Raw genomic sequence first — 25082 nt, 5'->3', positions numbered from 1 at the left:
AATAATCTACATAAAGATTAATTTTTGGTCTTACAGAATATATCTGTTATGGTAACGATTATTATTATGATTCGATCCTGTGCTGTGGATTGAACTTCGGCGTATCTCAGTGGTTAGAGCACTTGGTACGTAGAACCAAGGACCCGGTTTGATTCTCGTTGCCGGAGCGAATATTTATCCTCTAATAATCATTATAAAAGCTAGATTTTTCAAATTTGTACCATAGATGTGTACTAATGTAACTAAAGAACTCACAAAAATTTTTCTTTGTAGCTCTCATGATTCACAAGTTATAGGCAAGTTTAGATTTTTAGGGGGCGAGTAACTCAAAAGTCCCTTGCATAACAATTTTATTTATTTATTTTTTTTTTTCATTCTCATTGTTTGTGAATAGGCTTACAATACATATACTTATTTAAATAGCCCTGGGTTTCCATGTACATTGATTAGCTAAGTCTCTAGAATTTTGTAAGTATTGTATATTTTTTTCTTAAAAATGAAAATATATTAAGAGCTATTTTTATTCACAATATATCTGTGAACTTAAATACCAAGTTTGAATATCACAAAATCTGCTTAGGAGGAGCATTTTATAGGAATGAAAATGCTGAAAATTTAAAGTGCGAGAAAACAGTATACAACTAAGCGTGTCGCAGCTGGAATTTAAAGCTCCACGGAACTTTTAAAACAGCCATATGGACTTCAAAAATGGCGCGACCGTACTGGTGGTGCTATTTTTCAATAGAGGGAGGTATGTTATTTTATGTCAAAAAACATTGTGATTTTTTGGAGATTTTCTTCAAAATTCACTCATGGATGCCCTTAAACATTACATTAAGAGCGGTACCTACGAAACAGTAACATTTTAAGTTAAAACTTTACATCAAAGATTGTTGTAATATAGGCTTAAACATTTCATTAAGAGTAGTGCCTGTAAAACAGTAACATTTTTAGTTAAAAATTTACAGCAAAGACTATGTTTATTCTTTTGTAATACACAGCCCTACTCTTGAAATTATTATTTTGTGTGTGTATTTATTGTCCTTAATGCGGGAGTAGTCTGTTGTATTTGTACATCACCACGCGCCATTACTCTTCGTTTAGTAGTTTAGCTCATTGCACAAACTCGGTACTCACTTAACTTCAAAGAGTAGTGGTTAAGATCCCGGTCTCTAATTAAATTACATGTCGTTTAAATTAGACCATCAAATTACACGAAGTCCATATGCAATGTGATGAATTTTACCCATCCCTGTCTATAATTACATAACTTGTTCGAGAGCTTGTAACAATAAAATTGAAGAAGCACTTAACAATTTGTTTGACGTCTAGAAGTAGCATGCAAAGTATTTTTCCCGCCTTGTGCTCATAGTATTTTTGTACAGCTCGTTTAACGTGATGTTTGCTTACGCACGTCCTGCTGCAGCTCTCGGCGCGCTTGGCTGCTCTCCAAGGAAAACAGAGGGTGTCCTGCAAGAGTACAGTAGACCAACTGCATAAAGTTCAGTAATTAAGGCGCGAAAGTTCTTTTATGTGATGACGTTACAAAAAGTTCTTCCTTCGAGATTTTAAGAGCTTATGGTATTGCTATCCTTGTTACCGAAAAGTGGCTTTTATTTAATAAGTATGCTGTCAGTATTTATTTTCCTGTACGTTTGTTAACACACGTGGGGGGGAGGTTTATAAAGTTCTTATTATGAGTGTCAATATATATATATATATATATATATATATATATATATATATATATATAAGGATGAACCGTAATTAATGTCGTAAATTTCAAGGGGTTATTCTTTGAGATATTTCAAACAATAAAGTTTAATACAACTTTGCTCGTGTTTGCTTCCTTTTCGAGTTTAAAATTGTTTTATACAGTATGAAACATTTCAGAGCTTGTTTTGGGAGAGCCATTGGTTCAATTCCCAATATGCTTACTCAATTTAAGAGAGCAGTGTATTATGATATTTATTTTTTTAGTTGGTTATTTAACGACGCTGTATCAACTACTAGGTTATTTAGCGTCGATGAGATTGGTGATAGCGAGATGGTTTTTGGTGAGATGAGGCCGAGGATTCGCCATTGATACCTTGCATTCACATTACGGTTGGGGAAAACGTCGGAAAACCAGGTAATCAGCCCAAGTGGGGATCGAACCCGCGCTCGAAAGCAACTTCAGACCGGCAGGCAAGCGCCTTAACCGACTGAGCCACGCCTGTGACTATTATGATATTAAATTACTGAAAAAATAAGTTTTGTCCTTTAAATGTGCAGAAATTTGACCCGAACAAATGTAACTTTTCGTTCTGCAAAGGAATTTTCTAATGTTACATTTGTTCGGATCAAATGAAGTCAAACATCCTACATTCTGGAATTACGAGGAATGTGTTTTATATGCGATTCCGAAAACTGAAGTTATAGCAATGATTCCTTTATATTTCAAATGGCTTTATATTAGTGTAGCGTCAACACCTGTGGAGTAACTGTCTAGCCGCGAAACCAGGTGGCCCAGGTTCGATTCCCGGTCAGGGCAAGTTACATAGTTGAGGTTTTTTCCAGAGTTTTCTCTCAACCCAATATGAACAAATGCTGGGTAACTATCGGTGCTGGACCCCGGACTCATTTCACCGGCATTATCACCATCATCTCATTCAGACGTCAAATAACCTAAGTTGTTGATAAAGCGTTGTAAAATAACCTACAAAAACATTACAGTGTGGATGAAGATACTAATGCACAATCAGAATGCAGCAAGAACGGTAGTATTTTGGCCATTTTCACTGTAAATTACTCAGTTTTTCTGTGTTTTAAGTGATTTTTCAATAAAGTACGAATAATAATTCCATTAACGTTATAAAATAAACTGCATCGTTAAGAAACACGTAAAAACGTATGACAAAACATGCGTCATCCCCGTAACGCTTTCTTTTTATTTTCCAAAACTTCCAGAACAGTCCTGAGTAAATTCAGCTTCTTATCAAATTGAGTACAGATCTTTCCTGGGTGTAAAAGGCGGTCGGAACGTGGTGCCGACCACACTACTTGAGTCAAGTGCCGTGGTCAAGAAAGCATGGCGCTCTACCCCCACGACACCAAAGCGCCTTCGGTCTTTTTATACTACATTTAATTATAATGCAGTAATGGTTATTAGAGGAGAAAAATTCGCTCCGGCGCCGGGTCTTTGGTTTTACGTACCAAGTGCTCTAGCCACTGAGCTACGCCGAAGTTCAATCCACAGCACCGGATCGAATCCCCCTCCTCTAGTGTTTTTCCCCAGCGCCGGAGCGAATTTTTCTCTTCTTATAACCATTGTTACCATAACAGTTATATTCTGTAGGACCAAAAAATTAATCTTTACGTGCATAATGCATTACTTTATATTACCCTGCAAGTATTGCGCTATCTTCTCTTTTAAAGACTATAGATCTCATGACATCATTTTCAATTTCAATGTATACCCAGGACTATAGTATAATTATAGGTATAGACATAAAAAAATTTAAATGTATTGCACAATCTGCTGTCACGTGGAGTAAAATAGAAGAAATGTGTGCTTTGTGGTGTTTTGTATCCATTCTGATGTACGGGTATTCTTCCTTATAGACAGGGTCGGGGAAAACGTATACGATGGGCACAGGGTTCGACGTGGAGGTGCAGCCGGAGCAGGTGGGAATCATTCCTCGAGCCATCCACCACCTCTTCCAAGGCATCAAGGAGCGCGGCGATCAAGCCCGCGAAGCCGGTCAACCTGCTCCCGAATTTAAGATAGTCGCTCAGTTCATGGAGCTTTATAACGAAGAAGTCATCGACCTTTTCGATCCGTCGAGGGAACAGTATGCAACAAGGGTAAGTGCACTATGAACTGTGAGCTGCACGCTTATTTGGCTGTCGAAGTCTGTAGAGTAGCAGACTGCCCCCCCCCACCCCACGTTTTCCTTTCGGCTGCATTCTCTACAAAGTTTCAGAAATCTTTCCAGTTGAAAGCCTATAGGCTTGGTGCTCGCATAGCTCATCCATTCATTCCTCAGATCTTGCAAGGACGCGAAAATCCTCGTTCCTTTCAGATTAATTGTCTTCCTCCTCCTTCAAACCATGCTTCAGTTCGTCCATTTATTTATTAATTCATTCATTCCGTTTGGTCATTCGTTGTTTCGTCTGTTTTTCTTTAATTCATTCCTTCATTCGTCCATCTATTCTTTAGTCAGTTCGTCTATCAATTCTTTAGTCAATTAGTCCATCTATTCTTTAGTCAGTTCGTCTATCAATTCTTTAGTCAATTAGTCCATCTATTCTTTAGTGAGTTCGTCCATCCATTCTTCAGTCAGTTCGCCTATCTATTCTTTAGTGAGTTCGCCCATCTATTCTTTAGTCAGTTCATCCATCCATTCTTTAGTCAGTTCGCCTATTTATTCTTTAGTCAGTTGGTCCACCTGTTCTTTAGTCAGATCGCCCATCTATTCTTTAGTGAGTTCATCAATCTATTCTTCACTCAGTTCGTCTATCCTTTAGTCAGTTTTTCCATCTATTCTTTAATCAGTTCGTCCATCTGTTGTTTAGTCAGTTCGTGTATCTATTCTTTAGTCAGTCCAGCTATTCATTAGTCAATTCGTCTATCTATTCTTTAGTGAGTTTGCCTATCTATTCTTTAGTCCGCCCATCTATTCTTTAGTCATTTCGCCCATCTATTCTCTAGTCCTCCCATCTATTCTTTAGTCAGTTTATCTGTTCCTTAGTCAGTTGTCCCATCTGTTCTTCAGTCAGTTCGTCCACCTATTCTTTAGTCAGTTCGCACATCTATTCTTTAGAAAGTTCGTCCATCTATTCTTCAGTCAGTCCGCCCATTTCTTAGCCCGTCCGTCCGTCGTCCATTCGTCAGTCCGTCCTTCCATTTTTAGTCCGTCCATCCATTCTTTAGTCCGTTCGTCTATCCATTTTTAATCTGTTTCGTCCATCCATTATTAATCCGTTCGCCCATTCATTCTTAATTCGTCCATCTATTCTTTGGTCCGTTCACCTTTCCATTTTTAAGTTCGTTTGTACATCCATTCTTTAGGCGATTTCCTTAATCCTCTCTTTAGTCCGTTCGTCCATTCATTCTTTGATTCGTTCGTCCATCCACTCTTTAGTCTGTTCATCTATTCTTTGATCCGTCCATCCATTCTTTAGACCGTCCGTCAGTTCTTTGGTCCGTCTGTCCGCCCATCCATTCTTTAGTCCGTCCGTCTGTCAATTCTTTGGTCCGTTCGCTTTTCCATTTTTAAGTCCGTTCGTCCATCCACTCTTTAATCTATTCATCCGTTTTTTAGTCCGTTCTCCCATTCATTCTTAATCCGTCCATCCATTGTTTGGTCCGTTCGCCCTTCCATTCTTTAGTCAGTTCGTCTATTCTTTAGTCCGTCCAACAATTAATTTCTTTTAATCTTTTCGTCCATTCTTTCTTTAGTTCGTCAGACCATCCATGTCTTTAGTTTGTCTGATTATATTTCTTACTGTACTTCGTTCTTTCTTTCGCTGGTTAATAATTATTATTTATTCATTGGTAATGTTCGTGATATGTTCTTTGCGTAATTTCTCTGATTTCGCACATTGCTAAATGAAGTCCCGAACATCAAAATGTAGCAGCATGCGATGTGGTTTCAGGGCAAGAGTGGGATCAAGATTCACGAAGATGCATCCGGTGGCATATATGTGGTGGGTGTGACGATGAAGCCCGTCATGTCTGCTGAGGACGCCCTGCAGTGCCTGCGAATGGGCGCTCTGTCCCGCACCACAGCCAGCACCCAGATGAACTCCCAGTCCTCGAGGTCTCACGCCATCTTCACCCTCCACATCAAACAGCAGCGCATGGTCAAGGTGGAGGTATGCATCTCAGTGCTCTGTTTTAAGTTTTACTTTACATTACTCAGTTATTTACTTATCTACTCAAGTTACCTACTTAGCTACTAGTACATAGCTTCTCAGTTACTTGCTTGGCCACTCAGTCACCTAATTGGCCACTCAGTCACCTAATTGGGCATTCAGTCACCTAAATGGTCACTCAGTCACCTACTTGGGCACTCAGTCACCTAGTTGGCCACTTGGTCGCCTAATTGGTCACTCAGTCACCTAGTTGGCCACTTGGTCGCCTAATTGGTCACTCAGTCAGTTGGGCACTCAGTCGCCTAATTGGCCACTTAGTCGCCTAATTGGCCACTCAGTTACCTAGTTGGCCACTCAGTCACCTAGTTGGGCACTCATTTACCTAGTTGGCCGCTCGGTCACCTAGTTGGGCACTTGGTCACCTAGTTGGGCACTCAGTCACCTAGTTGGACACTCCGTCACCTAGTTGGCCACTCGGTCGCCTTGTTGGCACTCGGTCACCGAATTGGCCCACCCGGTCACCTAATTGGCCACTCAGTCACCTAGTTGGACACTTAGTCACCTAGTTGGCAGTTGGACACTCATCACTTGACTACTGAGATATTTAAGTAGTTACTCAGTTACTAACTTACTTGGTTACTTATTTGTATGTTAAACTCTTTTTGTGCTCGTGTTGCAGAATATGGATGATGGAGACTCTGTGGTTGCAACTGATCCCTCCAACGAGTTTGAGACTCTCACAGCAAAATTCCATTTCGTCGATCTGGCAGGCTCAGAACGCTTGAAGAGGACAGGAGCTACTGGCGAACGTGCGAAGGAGGGCATCTCCATAAACTGCGGCCTAGTTAGTATCCAGTCAGAGTGATACATCCCATCTTATCTCACCAATGTTGAGTACATATCCCTGGAAATAGCGTAATGAATATAATCATGGATACAATCCCCATCTCTTGTTTTTAGTATGCCAAGACCACACATTATGTTCACACAGTTTGGCTAACGTAATGGCTGTTCACCACTATAGCTCAGTGGACTATGCATGCACTTCTCAATCAAGCAGTCTGTGATTCGGTTTCCAGCATGAGTAGAGATTTATCTCCATTCCATGAGACTGGGTGTTTGTCCCCTGTTTTGTATTTTACTGTGCCATCTCTGCGATAGTCCTGCATCTTGTTGACAGGAGCCTGCCATATGGGAGAGACTAATGTTTATATAAAGCAGTAGTTCCCAAACTTTTTGAAGGCGCGACCCACTTTTGGGTGAGGCATTTGTTTGCGACCCCCACTACTGTACTGGCACTTAACCCCATTCGAGAAATATAAATTCCTCTAAAATCGAAAACAATGATAATTTTACTCAAAACCTGTGGATACCACCAACTTTTAATGTACCGGTACTTCCAAGACGAAAAATCGGAATATGCAAACCTAATTTCCAATAAAATTCTCTTTGGCTTCTTAGACTAGCCTACCTTGCTGATATTTTTTGAACACGTAATTGTTTTGAATAGTTATCCGTAAGGCCAATATGTTAACATAATAACAACCCGAGATAAAATCGACGGATTTATTAGGACACTTGATTTTTGGGCGACATCATGTGACAAAAAGAAATTCAATTCATTCCAATATATTAAGAAACTCTTGGAAAATTTAGCTACGTACCATATGATACAACAAATATTGAGTTTATTCTTATGGACATGCAATTAAATTTGCACAATTTTAAAGAACATTTTTTATAGCATGTTTTTGGAAGAAACTTAAAACAATTGCAACAGTCACAGATGGATATTGAAACCGGATTTAGACAGTTGTGTTCAGCTGGCTGTAATCTCAAAAGGCATAGACCAGTTTTGGATCAAAAGAATACCAGAATACCTCGAGCTTGCAAAATAAGCTCTTAAATTTTTTTATAGTATTTGCAAATTCATATTAATGCAAAATAAGTTTCTGGTCTATGATTTGTCATCCAAACAAAAACAAGAAATTGAAAATTATAACTATTTGTGGATATAGAGTTCAGATTTGAGAAGCTACTTTCTTTTTTTTTTTTAATAAGGCATTTTTTGTTTTATTTTGTAAATCCTCTCGCTACCTCCCTCAGCTCTTTAGATGACCCCCTCCCCCCAGGAGGTCACGACCTCCACTTTGGGAACCTTTGATCTAAAGGAAGGCTGTATCATCTAAATGATAATGTAGTGCCTCCAAAAGAAGAAGAATGTCTGGTATTAAATTTTATTTGTAATATTCATAGACTTATTCATAAATATGCTCACTAAATAGTGTATTTTGGGAAAGATTGAAAAGTTAGCAAAAATATTGCAGACATAACTTTCATAAAATAGAATCAACAACTTCAACATTTGAAACAGATTTTTGAATGGGAATGTTCATACATTTTTACTGCATTATATGTTGAAGTGTTGTTAAAAAATTAATAATTAGAGTCCTCGGATGTAATTTGCAGTGCACAAACTCCCAATAAAGGTACGGTCACACGTCGCTACTTTTGCAGTGATGCAGTACAAAAAACTGCACAACTCTTGTACTGCGACATGTGAACAACAGTACTGTGACATGTGAACAACAGCGCAACCCGAAAAGTAGTGGCTGCCGAACCTGCTGCTTGCTACTTTTCCATGCTGCGCGCAGCTTAAAAGTAGCGACGTGTGAACAGGATTGCAGCTGCAGCATTTTTGATACCGGTTTTGTTGAAACTTTTGCTGCGGTTGCGACCATTGTTGCCACCCAAATGTGCCAATGATACTTTTATTGTTTGGATGTATTTTAATGTTAGATGTGATGAAAATAAATTATTTGTAACAGTTATTAAATGCACAACACAGTCTGAGCATATTTGCTGACGATATAATTCACTTTTTTAATTTTCTGTAGCGTAGTTTCAAACAGAAGGGTTGCCAACATTGATTACATGAATATGCTGTTGGTTATCATTTAAGTATATAGGCGTTTTTAAAAGCTTTATAGTACAATTAATGCCAATTTCTGAATACTAGTTAGGACAGAAGAACAAATAATAGATAAGTAAGCTTTCGCATGAGTTTATTAATAATGCGAACATAACCACAAAATGTATATTGAGAAGTCAACACGGAGATGGAAACCTGCAGCATGACTGCGGCTGCAAAAATAGCGCCTTGTGTGTGAACAGACTCGCAACCTCCAGTTGCAACTTTTGCTGCACTCGGGTTGCGCAGCACGAAAAGTAGCATGCAGCACGCTACTTTTGGCTTACGTGTGAACATGACACGCAACTTTTGCAGCTGCAGTACAAAAGTTGCACAGCAAAAGTAGCGATGTGTGACCGTACCTTTATTCAGACTAACAGGAGACACAAATGTAAGGATAAAGAAAGAACATGGACAGTCGAAAACATGTTATTTTATCGGAAATGGACACCTTTGGGCTGTATAGAAGAGATTCATAATAGAAATACAGGATGCATTGCATATCTTCATTTCATACAGTTTACTTTCGTGAAATAATTGTCCACCTGATATATACAGTACTTCGATATCTTAGTGTTGAGTAATTAATGCAAAATTTAGGTTGCAATATCCCTTAAGAAAAAAGGAATATTATTTGTCTTATCATCACAATGTTTTGTGTATACAGTAGCGAAATGGCAAATCTTTTCACTGGTAATGCGTCAACTGATGTGAATTAAGAAGTACCGTAGTAATATCCTGGTCTCAGTTATTCAAGAATTGTATGTAAATTAATGCTGGTTAAGATGGATACATCACATATTTGTAATTTCCCAATTTCAGTTGGCCCTTGGAAATGTGATATCAGCCCTTGGAGATAAATCAAGAAAGGCTCTACATGTGCCTTATCGGGATTCAAAACTAACGAGACTCCTGCAAGATTCATTGGGAGGTAAGGAAATACCACAGATTTGAAAAATGAATGTTTCATAACACTTTTAGCATTTTATTTTTTATTATTATGAATAAATAAATACCCTTTTTATCTGTCGACTATTTATTTATTTATTTATTTATTTATTTATTTATTTATTTATTTATTTATTTATTTATTTATTTATTTATTTACCTTACTTACTTACTTATTCATTCATTCATTCATTCATTCATTCATTCATTCATGCATTCATTCCTTCATTTTTATTTTTTTATTCATTTAGCTCTCTTCTCGTGTATATTTTACTTAATTACCCATATCGAATCAGCCTTCTTTGCTGCAGAGTTGTGTGAAAATCCCAAGCATACCCAGTAGATTAGAATTTGTGGTGGACAGAGAAGGCTTTGGGACAGGTTTCTGTGCTAATTGGCCACTGAGTGTTCTGCTACTTCTCCATTATAATCTCATTATCACCATCCTAGCAGGAAATGTGATGCTTTGCCAGCATTATACATGGATTTCATACGATATATCATGTGACTTCGAAAAAAAGAAATAAAGCTTTTTTTGTTTCTTTTATTTACATTGTGTTTTCTGCTTTTTTATTTAATTTAGTTTGTATTTGAATTTGATTTGATTCGGATTTGATTTCATTCAAAGTCAATTTTATTTCATTTTATTCAGATTTGTTTATAGCCCAGAGTTGATACAGATTTAATTTGGATTTTATTTTATGTGATTCAATTCGGATCTTATTTAATCGGATTCTGATTTGGGTTTAACTTAGTTTTTATTTGATTTGATTTTGACTGGATTATATTTTATTTTTATTTCATACATTTATTCTTTAGATACATTTTGCTTGTCATCATGATCATGATCATTATCATCCTTCACAAATTTAGAACTTGGTGATCTGTTAAAGCCTATAGATGAAAGTCATCTGTTAATCTTTTCAGTTATCTGCATAATCTCCTTTTGCCTTTAGGATGTTATTAAATATTTCGCTTGTCTTTTAACTTAAACTTGATGCCTTTTCATTTGATTTAATTTCAGTTTGTTTTGATTTGAAAATGTGTTTAATTTTTTTTTTCAATTAGTTTGCCTTCAACTCAATTATGTTTTATTTTTCGTTTTATATTATTCTATTATATTTTTATATTAGTATTTTTATTTTATTTTTTTATTTTATATTTTATTATCATATACTCAAGTTGTTAGACATGGCTGCATTAAACTTTCTTTAGAAAAACAATTCTGGCAATGATATTAATTTTTGATCCTAGAGAATTCTCTGTTGTGGTTATTATTTACTAATAACGAGAAAAATTCGCTGCGACTCTGGGGATCAAACCTAGGAGCTCCAGAGTTCTATGCACTGGGTGCTCTACCACTGAGCTAAGCCGTGATTCAATCCACAGTACCGGATCGAACTCCTCTCCTTTGGTTTTTCCCATTTTGACCTACTCCATGTTTCGACATAGAGCCCCCAGTGTGTAGAACGGGGGTTCTGGGCATGATCCCGGCACCAGAGTGAATTTTTCTCTGTTACTAATAAAAAAATCTTGGGTTTGGTCGGCTATAAATGTTCATTAAGTAGATTTGAATAAAATAATTCGATTTCTCTATTTGTAGGCAACAGTCAGACTGTGATGATAGCATGTGTTTCACCAAGTGACCGCGACTTTATGGAAACTCTCAACACCCTCAAGTATGCCAACAGGGCGAGAAATATAAAGAACAGGGTGACCATCAACCAAGACAAATCATCTCGAACTATCGTGTTACTGAGACAAGAGATACAACAATTGCAGCTGGAACTGCTAGAGTACAAACAGGTAAGAGCATAGTGAATAGAAGGGACAGAAATGAAGTCTGAAGAAAAATTTTGTATTGTAAGCAAAAGGTCACATTCAGATATTGAAATCTTCAAAATACAGTGCAAAATACTATTAGTAGGCCTATACTTTCCACAGTCCCTGTGAAGGATGCAAGGCATATTTATAAACTCTTACTCACTTCAAAGCTACTTGAAAGCACGCCATTATTCGCGAGCATAGACGGAGAGAGAACCATTTTCTTTGGGTGGGGAGGGGGGGGGGCAAAGCAAAACCATAGAATCCCTATATAACGGGGTTATGGGGGACATAATTTACCTCTTCCTCAGTTATAGCTTGACCGTGGTTCAGTATATCGGAATATGATCATTTAATGAAAGTATTTTCGGGGGGCATGTTTCTTACAGTTTTACATCCATATCCGCGATGTTTAGGGCTTGAACTGTAGGCCTACTACAAATTATAATAGGGCATAACTTAAAAAAATCTCCCTCTTTTTCTCTCTCTCGTACAGAAACACATGCATACATCCATAAAACTACGTAACAGTGCTAACAGAAACTTATTTATATGAAAATATCATATGAAATGTAAACTCTAATTATTTTATTTAATCTCGTCTTTGTTTACACATTACCAGGATCAATTTTCTTTTTTCTGCATTAATGTGTCGTATGTGAGGAAATTAAACGCAGAATAAATATGGGAAATGCGTGTTATTATTCGGTTGAGAAGCTTTTAGTCTGCTGTCAAAAAATCTGAAAGTTAGAATTTATAAAACAGTTATATTACCGGTTGTTCTGTATGGTTGTGAAACTTGGACTCTCACTCTGAGAGAGGAACATAGGTTAAGGGTGTTTGAGAATAAGGTGCTTAGGAAAATATTTGGGGCTAAGCGGGATGAAGTTACAGGAGAATGGAGAAAGTTACACAACGCAGAACTGCATGCATTGTATTGTTCACCTGACATAATTAGGAACATTAAATCCAGACGTTTGAGATGGGCAGGGCATGTAGCACGTATGGGCGAATCAAGAAATGCATATAGAGTGTTAGTTGGGAGACCGGAGGGAAAAAGACCTTTGGGGAGGCCGAGACGTAGATGGGAGGATAATATTAAAATGGATCTGAGGGAGGTAGGATATGATGATAGAGACTGGATTAATCTTGCACAGGATAGGGACCGATGGTGGGCTTATGTGAGGGCGGCAATGAACCTTCGGGTTCCTTAAAAGCCATTTGTAAGTAAGTAATGTGTCGTATGTTATTCATACATCTCCAAGTGGCGGCCTGAACACCTGCAGACTTCTAACATATGAGTACAGGCTGTTACAAAAGAAACATTACAGTGTTTCCATTCCTCAAATGAGGTATAGGAATTCTTATACATTCAGAAATTTAAAATAAATATTATAGTCCAGATACATGATCTGAAGACATTAATTCATCAATTTAAGCACAGAAACTTAATCATAAACAAAAGCAAAAAAGATCTTTTGAATTCAATATTTTCTAACGTTAACAGAAAAAAAAAAAAGAGTTCAGACAAGTTTGGGGGTGCAGTGCCCCTGCATGCCCTTCCATAACTCATTGTGGAGTTTAGAAAATGTTTCTTATGGGAAACAAATGTAAAAATGATTTATATTTTTTTCTGTTTTGATATTTGCCCTTTAACTCATTATCATTTCGCAAGAGCAGGAGTATCGTGAATACCCACTGGGAATTGTGTTGCATATATCTCCAAAGGACTAATGTTTCTGCCAATATGCAGCACTATTTTGTAATTCATTCTGTCGACACAAGCACAATCAGTTTCGTCTTCATTGAGAAGTTTGCATTTCAGATTTTTAACCACAGCTTTGCATTCTTTGCCTTTCTATCAAAACCCTTCACATGACACACACAATAATGTCGTTAAAGATAGCATTTTGATATTTTGTTTAATATTTTGTAACACATTAAACACTTTGATGCGTCGTTTTCTTCTGTAAATAGAAATGTTTCCTCCCATATATCTCGGAAAATTGTAGGGGTGTAGGACAGTCTTCTCGACTGTGATGTACTTACCTTTGAAAAATGTAACTGTATGTTACGTTCCTCCACTGATTGGCTGTAGTTCACAACTGGACAGCCCTCAATGAGAGTGGTAAAGATCGATCTTAAACAGAGTTGATGTTAATGATAAAGGTGATGAAATTGTTGTTGACAGGGTAAGAGGATGGTGAGTGAGGACGGCGTGGAAACGGTGAACGACATGTTCCACGAAAATACGATGCTGCAGACTGAGAACAACAACCTGCGTACCAGGGTGAAGGCCATGCAGGAGACCATCGATGCACTGAGCAGCAAGAACACGCAGCTACTGGCTGAGAAGGCTATGGGAGGCTGGATCAGCACAGGTAACACACGGTGCCACATGCCTCTGTCTGTGTAGCAACGGCTTAGAATTTCCTGGATTCGATTCTGTGCTTTGCACGTCAGAGACCTAAGTTCTGATTCTGATGACCTCGAGTGGAATTGCTGATGGAGAAAGATAGTATACTTTGGTTTTCTCTGCCATCCCACCATTTCTTTATTAATCATAATCATCATAACAGTGGTGAAATCAGCTTTTTTAATTCGTTGTTGTAAACAATACTATATCTCTTTCTTTCATGAACTTTCTTTTTACACAGCAATGGAAATTGAATGCAAAAATACAGGGGCAAGTATATGATTATTTTTGTCTTTTAATAGAACCACAGATACCATAGTACAATTCAGTCGCTTCAAGAATGATCTAAGAAACCCAGAGAAGGGAGGATTGAGGTTAAGTAATAAACAATTATTTTAATACATCCTGTTTACACAACTTTTAACACTATATCACTTCGGAATATGTATTATATATCTTTCACGTGTTAAATATTACATATTCCGAAATTATTTTAAGCTTGTGGACACAATGACGAATTCACACAAGTATACATTGGTCCGAAAAATATTTGAAGACCTCCCTCAAAGAAGGTTGTATATCATATACTTTTTCATATGATATACTTACAACCTTCTTTGAGAGAGGTCTTCATTTATAAAATTACATCATGCTTATAATCGTTCTTGGGGAGACTGTACATCATTTTACATTAAAGAAATCATAAATTGTTACAAAATGTAATTTCCTTATACATCCTTCTGTGTAGGAAGTTTCATATTGTTCGTCAGTAGATTTATAATTGTGTTCGTCCTCTTTTATTCTTTTAAATTTTTTTTAATCACAAACTTTTGCAAACAGTATTAGCAGATCGCCTCCTTTTGCTTGGAGATTTAAATTCCATAGATGAAATTCGTAATAGGAATGCTTCTACAAACAAGTAATATAAAAATGTTGGTAAACATACTTAAATTCTTACACAAAACCTTTTCTATAACTTGACACTATATACTAGCATTACTGTCAGTATGTGCCAAAATTATAATGGCCTCTCTGTATAGATATATAACATCCCCTTAATGTATGGGGTCACTAATTCAGACTCCGAACTGTGCCATTAAGAAGGCAGTGATATTGTCATAATAACTGCCACCGAAAACAAAGTTTTCCTAACGACTATTTCATAGTTCAGTTTCAGACAATACTCTGATTTTCGACATTCTTGCCATCAAATAATTACGAACGAACATAAAATCAAATCTAAGCAGAGTAACAGAGTAAAAGTCAGGCTAAAGTGAGAGAATTCTTCACCAAAGCGTAAGTGTGGGGGTGTAATGTGTAGAGAAGATGTATAAATAGTATGAGGAAGCTTACAAAAATTCCCATTTTACTATATTCTAATGTAATGTACTGTTTCAATAGATTACAATGTAATGGTAGTTCAGTTTGTTGTCTTCATCCAGTGTGATCCTGTATAATATGTAGGCAGCAGATAATAGGGTTTACGGTACTGAAATACAGATAATAAATTATATTCTTTTGTGTTATTTGTTTTTCGCATTACTTTTATTATGTTCGTATTTATTTAATTTATTTTTCTCTCTTTTAACTTCATTTCGTAATTAAGTATTTATTTAATTTGAGTGAAAATGTGTAGTTTATGGCAGCGTCTAATTGTTTGCAGGAAGTGAATGTGATGTGACAGAGATGATTCAGGGGTACCTGAAGGAGATTGAGGAGCTCCGAGCAAAACTGCTGGAATCAGAAGCCATATGCCAACAGCTCCGGAAACAATCATCAAGGTCACCACCACGAGGTGCCCTCAGTCCACATGTTGCCATGACAGGTTTGAATACTTATTTTTCTTACAAGTTTCAACAGTATTATTGCTTATTTCAAAATAATCTCTGCATATAAATCTCACAGACTTTGGCCTCTGGTTCGATTATGTCCCCCAATCATGTAAGGTTTTGTGTGGACAGTGTCTTTTGAGCAGGTTTCTCCCAAGTGCTTTGGTTCCTGTCATTTTCATTGCTCCATTGTCACTGTATAGGCTATTTTAGTCTCAGAATGTCCTCCATAGTTAAAAACGGCATAAATACAAAAATACCAGTGCTGGCCTCTCCATTTTATAGCTATTGATTGCAGTGGTGGTTTCTGGCCTGGTTGGAGGTTTGCGCAGCCACCTTCTTCAGCACTACCTTTATTATATTGTTTTAATTTAATCGAGTTTGGATTGTTACTTCTCCCAAAAAACAATTCAACTACAGTATTTTATCCTGTAAGACCTTTCCTCACTTAATTCCCCTCTCAAGATTTTTTCATTAAAATAAGTGAATTTAACCTTCCTGCATTTCTATTATTTGTATACTTTGAGAAAGCTTGTGATAATGTAAATCGAAAACTAATATGAGAAAAATATTATCAGGTGAGAGAATCGTGAAATAATTAATTTAATCTATTCAAAGTTTCTATGTTAATTCAAAAATAAAAATGCCAGACGAAAAAATGTAAAAACCTTTGCTGACATGTAGAGTAAAACAACGATGTGGACTGTCACTAATTCTCTTTAACATTAATTCTTTCATTCATACTTTTCTTATTGGTAATTTGATTCTGTGGAATCTATTTAAAATTGTCCTAAATTTAGATGTATGCTGAGCAACCCAATATAGCATTTATTGATGGAAATTAATAATTGTACACTTATGTTGTAGGAAATTTTGATATCTCTATGGGTGATGCATCATCTGTGGGCAGTCTAATAGCGGAGGCCAAGAAAGGTCTGCAAAAAGACATGGAACTTCTGTCACGGAGTGCCAGAGGCCTACCAGATGACAGTAAGAAAAATGGGGTGGAGCCTACAGAAGAAGATGGAGCAGATGGAGAAAGTGATAACAGTGATAGTGAGGAAAAGGGTAAGTTATTCTTTATTCTGGTATCAAGTGACTTGCATGATCTTAGAATCATCACTCTGTCCATTATGCCATGAACCACGATCAAGAATATACAGTGTATAAAATCCATGACAGTTTAGAAATGGAAACGTATATCATCCTCTTTTTCTTCACCTCCTCCACCTCCTTCTCCTAGCTCGTGTCCTCTTTCGATGGTCGAGTTTTTCTCTATCCTTCCACAGTTGAGTTCCATCTACTTCGTGCCATACTTCTCTTTTTTCAACATCCCTTCTAATCTGATCCAGCAAACAGCTTCTTTGTCTTCCTCTTGGTTTCTTTCCTTTTTCTATCGATTACAGAGCTTTTCTAGGCAATTTTTTTCAAATGACCAAACCATCACACTCGTTCTTTTCTGTAAATTTTCAGCTTCTTCTCCTCTAATTTCTTAATTTTTTATTTTATCCATTCTTGCCTTATCCACAATTCCTCTCAGAAATCTCATCTCTGCAGACTGAAGTTTACTAATTTCTCTGTTTGTAAATATCCATGTCTTAGCACTATATGTCAAAATTGATTTGTAAAGGGTTTGGACATTAATTGCTTTCCTTCCTTGCACATCCTTTCGTTCCTCACACCTCTTATTTCCTTTCTTATGCCTCTTCACTTCTTCACGCTCATGCCTCTTCTACACGTCCTTCCTTAATTTTCTTCTTCTCTTTGTTGTAGTCTTTCCATTAATATCTTGAGTACAGACAGAAAGTTTATTTTTTGCATGTTCGGGTTGCTGATTTCTTCCCTGAATCAGGCTCCATTCTCCATAGATTATTGAGTTCCAACTATATTTTGAGTCTCCCCCTCCTCTCCCTCAGTTCTTGATGATCTTCATTTCTAGCCAGATAAACAACAGACCTAATCTTTTTCTTTGTTTACTGACGTAATTTGTAGTGTGACTGACAAGCAATCAAACAGATTTAGCTGTTTGTAACAACCCCAACTAGTAGGATATTCTTTTTACCTCTTTTTAACCTAAAGACGAAGATAGAGGCAGTTCTTGAAACCTTGCGAATTCCTTATTCATTGACAGCAATGGATAAAGCACAAACCTTACCTCTTTGTAAAGATCATGTTAGAAAAATATTATTTTTAAATTGAAAGTGTGACATAAGAAATCTTAGTGACCATAAGAATACATCAAGGAGAATCTCTCATCCTACGAAGTTGTCTAACATTATAATGGAAAAAATAATTTTGAAAGTGTTAGAGATCTTGATGATTATGAAATGGGACAAAACCAAATAAAAATAATATGTTATACAGATGATGACGTTTTAATTTCTAATAATGAAGGCCGTCTACAGAAGATGTTGCACTGTTTTATAGCAACATTAAAAGTGTTCAATTTGTAAATCTCTAAAGAAAAGACAGACTGGTTGATGGTGTCTAGAGAATCTTCGAGATGTAAACCAGAAATAGAAGGAATTGTAATATAACGAGTTATGGAATTCACATATTTAGAAGTCGAAATATCTTTATCTAGAAAGATATGAGAAGAAGTACAATATCAAGTACGAAAAGGAGCTGTAACATCGGTATACCTGAGGGATGTAATTTGGAAGAACAAATATATGTATACAGAAAATAAGATAGGACCTGTAAGAGTGAACTAAGACTGATTTGTATGTGCTTCAGAAACACGAGCTGAGACCAGTGGAACACAACATCAGCTGAGGACAGCAGAGATGAGAATATTAAGAACAATAAATTGAAAATCTCTAAGAGATAAGATAACCAAATGATGTAACATATAAGATACCATATGACGAATGTTATATATATATTTAAAAAAAATGGAACACTTATGTTTACAGGTGTAACTTAATATAAGTGAAAGAAAGAAGAAGTTGAAAGTATAATAACAATAACCTTCAAATTGTTAGTGGAAAAATCAAGGACTGATGTAACTGTACACGTACTACCTTTTAGTGTCATTTTTGTTGACTATAAATTTCTGAGAATTCACCTTGCAAGCTATGAAAACATTATTTATTAATCCTATAATAAAAGCTGGTTGGCTGACAACTGTTATAAAATATACAGCCCTCTCTTTTCAAGAAACTGTAAGTAATGGAGGAATGCCAGTGATGATGTCATCAATATGATTCCCCATACTCAATACTCATTCCCCTCTTTATTGCATGAAAGGCGTAGAGACATGCAAAGACATTGAAGAAAGAACCATTATATTACAAATAACAATAAATCACATTTGCTGCAGTATTGTAATTTAGGTATACAGCAGCAATAAAACAGATTTGAGGTTACAGGATACCATAAACATGCATGCACAGCAATCCTGACCCTGGGTAGAATCAATTCAGAAATCATTTGGCTCTATAGCTTCCCTATTTAATGATGCCATTTAATTAATATATTTGGTTATAATTCTTTCAAATCTTAAATTATTTCATCATCCTTATTATTATTATTGTTGTTATTGTTGTTGTTATTATTGTTGTTGTTATTATTATTATTATTATTATTATTATTATTATTATTATTATTATTATTATTATAATATGATCAGTGTTTTTTTTTTCTGGAAGTACACAATGATATGCAGTACTTGAAATTTTTAAAATGAAAATTTCTTTAATGCAATGGCAAAATCAATCGTACAATCTCCAGTGGACACAAACAGTAAGCTATGATTCCATGAAAAAATAATTTCCCGTAACAATACATCCCTAACTTAGGTGCTATTATAAATTTATTTAACCTCTAAATTTTTGTGAGCATTCGCACCTTGTTTTCATAGAAAAGAACACTGACGACGACGACGACGACGACGACGATGATGATGATGATGATGATGATGATGATGATGATAATAAAATAATAGTAATAGTACAGTAGACCCTCGATTTAACGGACTAATAGGGGCTTAGGGGTGTCGTTAAATCCTAAAGTCCATTAAATCGTGAATTTTTAAAGGGTAATATTTTATAATATAACACTGAAATTTTAACACTACAGTACAGTACAATGTGTTACTATTTTAATTTTTAATATACAGTATTAGGATCTGATTATAAATACAGTACAGTAATAAAAAAATATTTTACAGACCATTTTAGTGATTAAAAAAAAACCCTTTCTGTTAGTCACTGAAGGTTCAAAAGAATATGCAGTCACTTACTTACTGGTAGAAGGTTGCTGTGAACTAGTAGGCTGAATGAAGAAAGCATCGATTTTCAGTTGCTTTCCAATTGCATGCTGTTTCTTTACTACTAAAGATCGAAACTGCTTGAAATAGACTATAAATAGAGATTTTAAAATATGTCCATTAAATCCGAAGTCTGTTAAATCGAGGATCTACTGTAATAATAATAATAATAATAATAATAATAATAATAATAATAATAATAATAATAATAATGGCCACCTCTGTGGTATAGGGGTCAGCATGCTGGTTTCTTATGCAGAGGGCCCGGGTTCGATTCCCGGTCGGGTTGAATTTCCTGGTTGAGGTTTTTAACGGTTTTCCCTCAACTGTAAGGCAAATGCCAGGAAATTCGGGCCGCAACATCCCTGAAAATCACCGACCTCATTCATCGCCGAAATCATATTCATAACAAATCAGTAATATGTATACAGTCGTCATCTAGTTCACAACAATAGAACCAGTCTCAACAATAGTACACAGGCCTTCAGATCTCAACCAAAGATTAACTCGCGATATGACTAAAGGTGTTAAAGCGAGTATAAATAACAGCGGGGGGGGGGGAATAATAATAATAATAATAATAATATAATAATAATAATAATAATAATGGCCACATCTGTGGTGTAGGGGTCAGCATGCTGGTCTCTTACGCAGAGGGCCCGGGTTCGATTCCCGGTCGGGTTGAATTTCCTGGTTGAGCTTTTTCACGGTTTTCCCTCAACCGTAAGGCAAATGCTAGGAAATTCGGGCCACAACATCCCTGAAAATCACCGGCCTCATTCTCACCGAAATCATATTCATAACAAATCAGTAATATGTATACAGTCGCCATCTAGTTCACAACAATAGAACCAGTCTCAACAATAGTACACAGGCCTTCGGATTTCAACCAATGATTAACTCGCGATATGACGAAAGGTGCTAAAGCGAGTATAAATAACAGCGGGGGGGGGGGGGGATAAAAAAATAATAATGTTGATATAATGGATACCTGTAATACCGATTGGGCTGTATAACATGAGCTATAATTCTGATTTTTGCCACTGGATTAAATCAAAATCCATACTGGTCACACTGTATCGGGTGATGGTTTCCTTTCTTTCTTAATTTTATTCTTGATCTTCGTCTTTTTCTCCTCTTTTTCCATTTTCTCCTCGTGCTCCATTTATTTCTCATTTCCCTCCATCTTCTCTCCATTCTCCGTATTTCTTGTTTCCCTTCACCATCTTGTCCTGTTTGTTCTTCATCTTACCACATACGAAAGATTGCTCCTGTGTGTCATTGTATAATCAATAACTGTAAGTAGTCTAACAAGGAAGTATTCTGAACTTCAGCACACTTCCTCGTTAAAGAAATGTCGAGAAATCAGTGAGTGACCAATTGTCTGTTTGTAATTGCAGCTGCCGAAAATGACGAGGACAGCGACAGTGACACTGACACAGAGGACAAAGGTGAGTGCAGGCAACTTGAGTGGGTGTATATATGCGTGTGCAGTCTAGCAGAATCTGAATGAGCTATTCTATGCTTGTAGAGGAGGAGAGCGCACACTATGGGCTAGAGCTGGCTGAGCTCACTTCAGAGATCAGCATCAAACAGAAGCTGATCGATGAGTTGGAGCGCTCACAGAAGAGGATACAGATGATGCGTCAACACTATGAGGACAAGCTGCAGCTGCTTCAGGAGCGCATCCGAGCCACCCAGGAGGAGCGAGACAAAGTGCTCGCCACCTTCAGTGAGTGGAAGCAAGGAATTTTATTTAATTTTTGTATTAGTTTACTTATTAGTCTATTTCTTCATTAAGGCCCAGTTACATGGTCGCGGAATAAATCTTGGAATAGCTATTCGTGGAATTGCCTAACTATAGAATAAATGGAGCTCCGTTTTGTATGAAGTTGGTTTATTGCAAAGTTATTTATTCCATAGTTAGCAGAATTAGAACAGAGATTGGCAATAGTTTAGATGGTGTTTTGTTTATAAAGTGCATTCACAATACCAGTATTTCATTTTTAATATATCTTAACATATTATTACTTTTTTATGTAGGGAATTTATTATAAAGAAGTGAATGAATAAAAAGAAATTAGAAATCAAATCATAGATAGAAGATATTTAAGTTAGTTGAGACAGTGAATGGCTATAATAAGATTCTATAAAAATCTATCAAAAGAAAAGAGCATAGAACTCTGTAGCTACGTTTTTTAACCGCATGGGACAGTCTTGCACACACCAGTTTTATATTCAAATAACTTAAGCAGTTCTTTCTTTCTCAACTGATGTCACATATGGTCAAATCCAATTCTTGACAGTGTGCAATATCTATCCCAGTATCCAGTTTGAAATATTATATGCTTATATTACAAGTTATATGAATATAAAACAGATATATGCCATATCTGCCCCAGTATGCGGTAAGGGGTTAATGCTCATATGTCTTATTCTCTTTTGTTTCCGCGTTCTCAAAAATATATTGTATAATACGGTAATTCACAAGCAGTATAAGACATTCATGTCTAATGCTGCAGCCATTTTATAATTTACTCTATAGATAACAATTTAACAGCGACCAAAAACATGAAATAGCTTATTTGGAAGACATCCTCCGAATAGTGCACTATTCCGAATTTGTACAACACATTTCTCGGAATTCATTTTAACAGGACTTCATTCCGTGTTCACATAAATGGGTCCAAATAGATAATTTTTAAATGCAAATAATATCGTAGTTTTCATTTTGTTTTCTGTTATGGGAAGGTTTGTAATCATTTGTATAGTTATTTGAGTAATTCATTTTTATTCGTAGACTGAAATGATTGATTGATTGGATTGATTGGTTGATTGATTGATTGATTTATTGATTGATTGGATTGATTGATTGATTGATTGATTGAAATTCCTCCAGATATGATCAACTAAAACTTTCTTGACTTATTTCTTCTGTGGTAGTGTGACGAGTCATATTTCTGAAGCAGGATTTTGATGTGGACAAGAGACTGTTCCTAAATCTTACCTGGAGCTTTGTCATCAGTGACATTGTTCTTTTATGTGTTTTAATCTACAATATGGAACTTTCTGTTCTGAAGGAAGAATAATATGCTAATGATTTTGTCACACTTAAAAATGAACCACTAGACTATGTAGAGAAATATGCGTTTTAAATAATTATATGTTCTATTTGCTTGCAGCCAGCACACAGAGCAACCAGCCAACTGAAAAGGAGCGCAAAGTACGTGATGAGTATGAGCGGAAATTGTCTGATATGCAGAAGGAGATGAAGCGACTTCAGTCAGCTAAGAAAGAACATGCCAGACTTCTGCGCAACCAGACTCAGCACGAAAACCAGGTGAAGGCTCTCAAGAACGACTTGGCAGAGATGAAGCGTGCAAAGGTGAGTATCAAGGCATTGGGATATATTAGTGTTGGTACAGAGACTCTGTCCAATATATCTGATCATGGCCCACTCATAGGTTAGTTAACTGACAACTTCATAGTAGAAGGCCTGGTATTTTATTTTGACTATTACACTTTTACTACGTCGTACTACTTTTGACCAATAAAACGGTACGAAAGGATGTTTTTCAACCAATTATGGCTGCTTATTACACAATTTTATCACTTCTTAGCATTTGTTTATTTTTATCACTTTTCTAGCATTTGTTTGTTTTTATCACTTCCCTAGCATTTGTTTCTTTGTTTGCTAACATTTCAAACTGCAAGTTCTTTACAGTACTATAAAACATACTTTGCAATCATCATTTGTTTCCCCTCATAGAAAGTCGACTGAAAATGGCGTCTCCATTCAAATGCTTTGGTGAAGGTAACATTAGTGAAATAGAATTTTAGTAAGTCAATTAATATCTATTTTATTGTATTAGAGTAGGCCTACATTATTTCTTCTAATCTTTATATACTTTCTTCTGTTTTTATCACCTCCCTACCATTTGTTTCTTTGTTTGCCAACATTTCAAATTGCAAATTCTTTACAGTACTATAAACATGCTTTGCGATCGTCATTTGTTTACCGCATAGACAGTCAACTGAAAATGGTGGCACCGTTCAAACGTTTTGGTGAAGCTAACATTAGTGAAATAGAATTTTAGTAAGTCAATTAATATTTTATCGTCCCTTTAAAAAACTATTTCATTGCACATGGAATTTCATTTGATCCCATCACATTGCAGAATTCAAGGGAACAATAAAGGTGACGTTTTTGGGAAAGATCTTTCAGGAGTTGTGTAAGGTACTGTAATTATTGGGAACCGTATGCAGTAGCTAATCAACTAAAAATTGTAATTCTTGTTAGTACTGCAATAATTATAGTAGCTGAAAAAAATACTTCTGAAATAATAAATTAAATTATACCTCATAATATGTATATGTATTACATTTTAAATATAGTCTTTATATACTGCGACATGTTTCGGATTTAAAGATATGCACGATTTAAACTTTTTGGGTTAGTTTTGAAAGTACACTATTTCTCCGTAGTATGATATTGAGGAACACAGAATGTTTTTATCCACTGTTTTAATAATTTTATTATTGATTACTATTCCCGTAATTTGAAGACCTTTGTTTGGGTTTTGCAACTTAAAAGCGTGCACCTCAGATGAGCAATTATAAGTGGTAATCATAGGCAGCTCGTGACCAATTTTCTTGGGATTTCAAATAATTCGGAAAAATTAATATTTTTCTGTATAATTAAACTTACTTTAAAAACACTGCACAACTGCATTTTTGGAATGCGGAATGTATAGACCACAAGGGATGAAAAAGAGGAAGAGATTGAGTAGAAAGAGGCAGAGTGTGCGAGGGTATAGCAGTTGCCCTTCACTGGTCTAGTAGGAATTTTCACTCCTGCCTGTTTCACTATAAGTGCGATGTAGCGACTTCACTGTGTGTAACAGCCTATAACACCCCTCACTTAGGCTGACCAGACGTCTCCGATTTCCAGGGATAGTCCCTGAT

The 25082-nt window shown here is 36.2% G+C and overlaps 1 protein-coding gene across 4 annotated transcripts in view; it reads left to right on the top strand.

The window, feature by feature from the left end:
- The window catches only part of Klp31E (kinesin-like protein 31E), a 517900-nt gene that overhangs the window by 330663 nt on the left and 162155 nt on the right, over positions 1–25082 (top strand). For all 4 annotated transcript variants that reach the window (XM_069817888.1, XM_069817889.1, XM_069817887.1 and 1 more), the window contains exons 3-13: positions 3604–3846; positions 5641–5859; positions 6539–6703; positions 9653–9761; positions 11382–11584; positions 13794–13983; positions 15682–15843; positions 16715–16915; positions 21518–21568; positions 21649–21849; positions 23300–23502. In XM_069817888.1, the coding sequence (XP_069673989.1) occupies positions 3604–3846; positions 5641–5859; positions 6539–6703; positions 9653–9761; positions 11382–11584; positions 13794–13983; positions 15682–15843; positions 16715–16915; positions 21518–21568; positions 21649–21849; positions 23300–23502 (1947 nt within the window). The remainder of the gene's footprint in view (positions 1–3603; positions 3847–5640; positions 5860–6538; positions 6704–9652; positions 9762–11381; positions 11585–13793; positions 13984–15681; positions 15844–16714; positions 16916–21517; positions 21569–21648; positions 21850–23299; positions 23503–25082) is intronic.

The sequence above is a fragment of the Periplaneta americana genome, chromosome 2 (assembly GCF_040183065.1).
Source record: "Periplaneta americana isolate PAMFEO1 chromosome 2, P.americana_PAMFEO1_priV1, whole genome shotgun sequence".
In the NCBI taxonomy this organism is placed as follows: domain Eukaryota; kingdom Metazoa; phylum Arthropoda; class Insecta; order Blattodea; family Blattidae; genus Periplaneta; species Periplaneta americana.
Note: the sequence above shows the minus strand (reverse complement) of the source record. Positions and strands in the feature narration are given on the sequence as shown.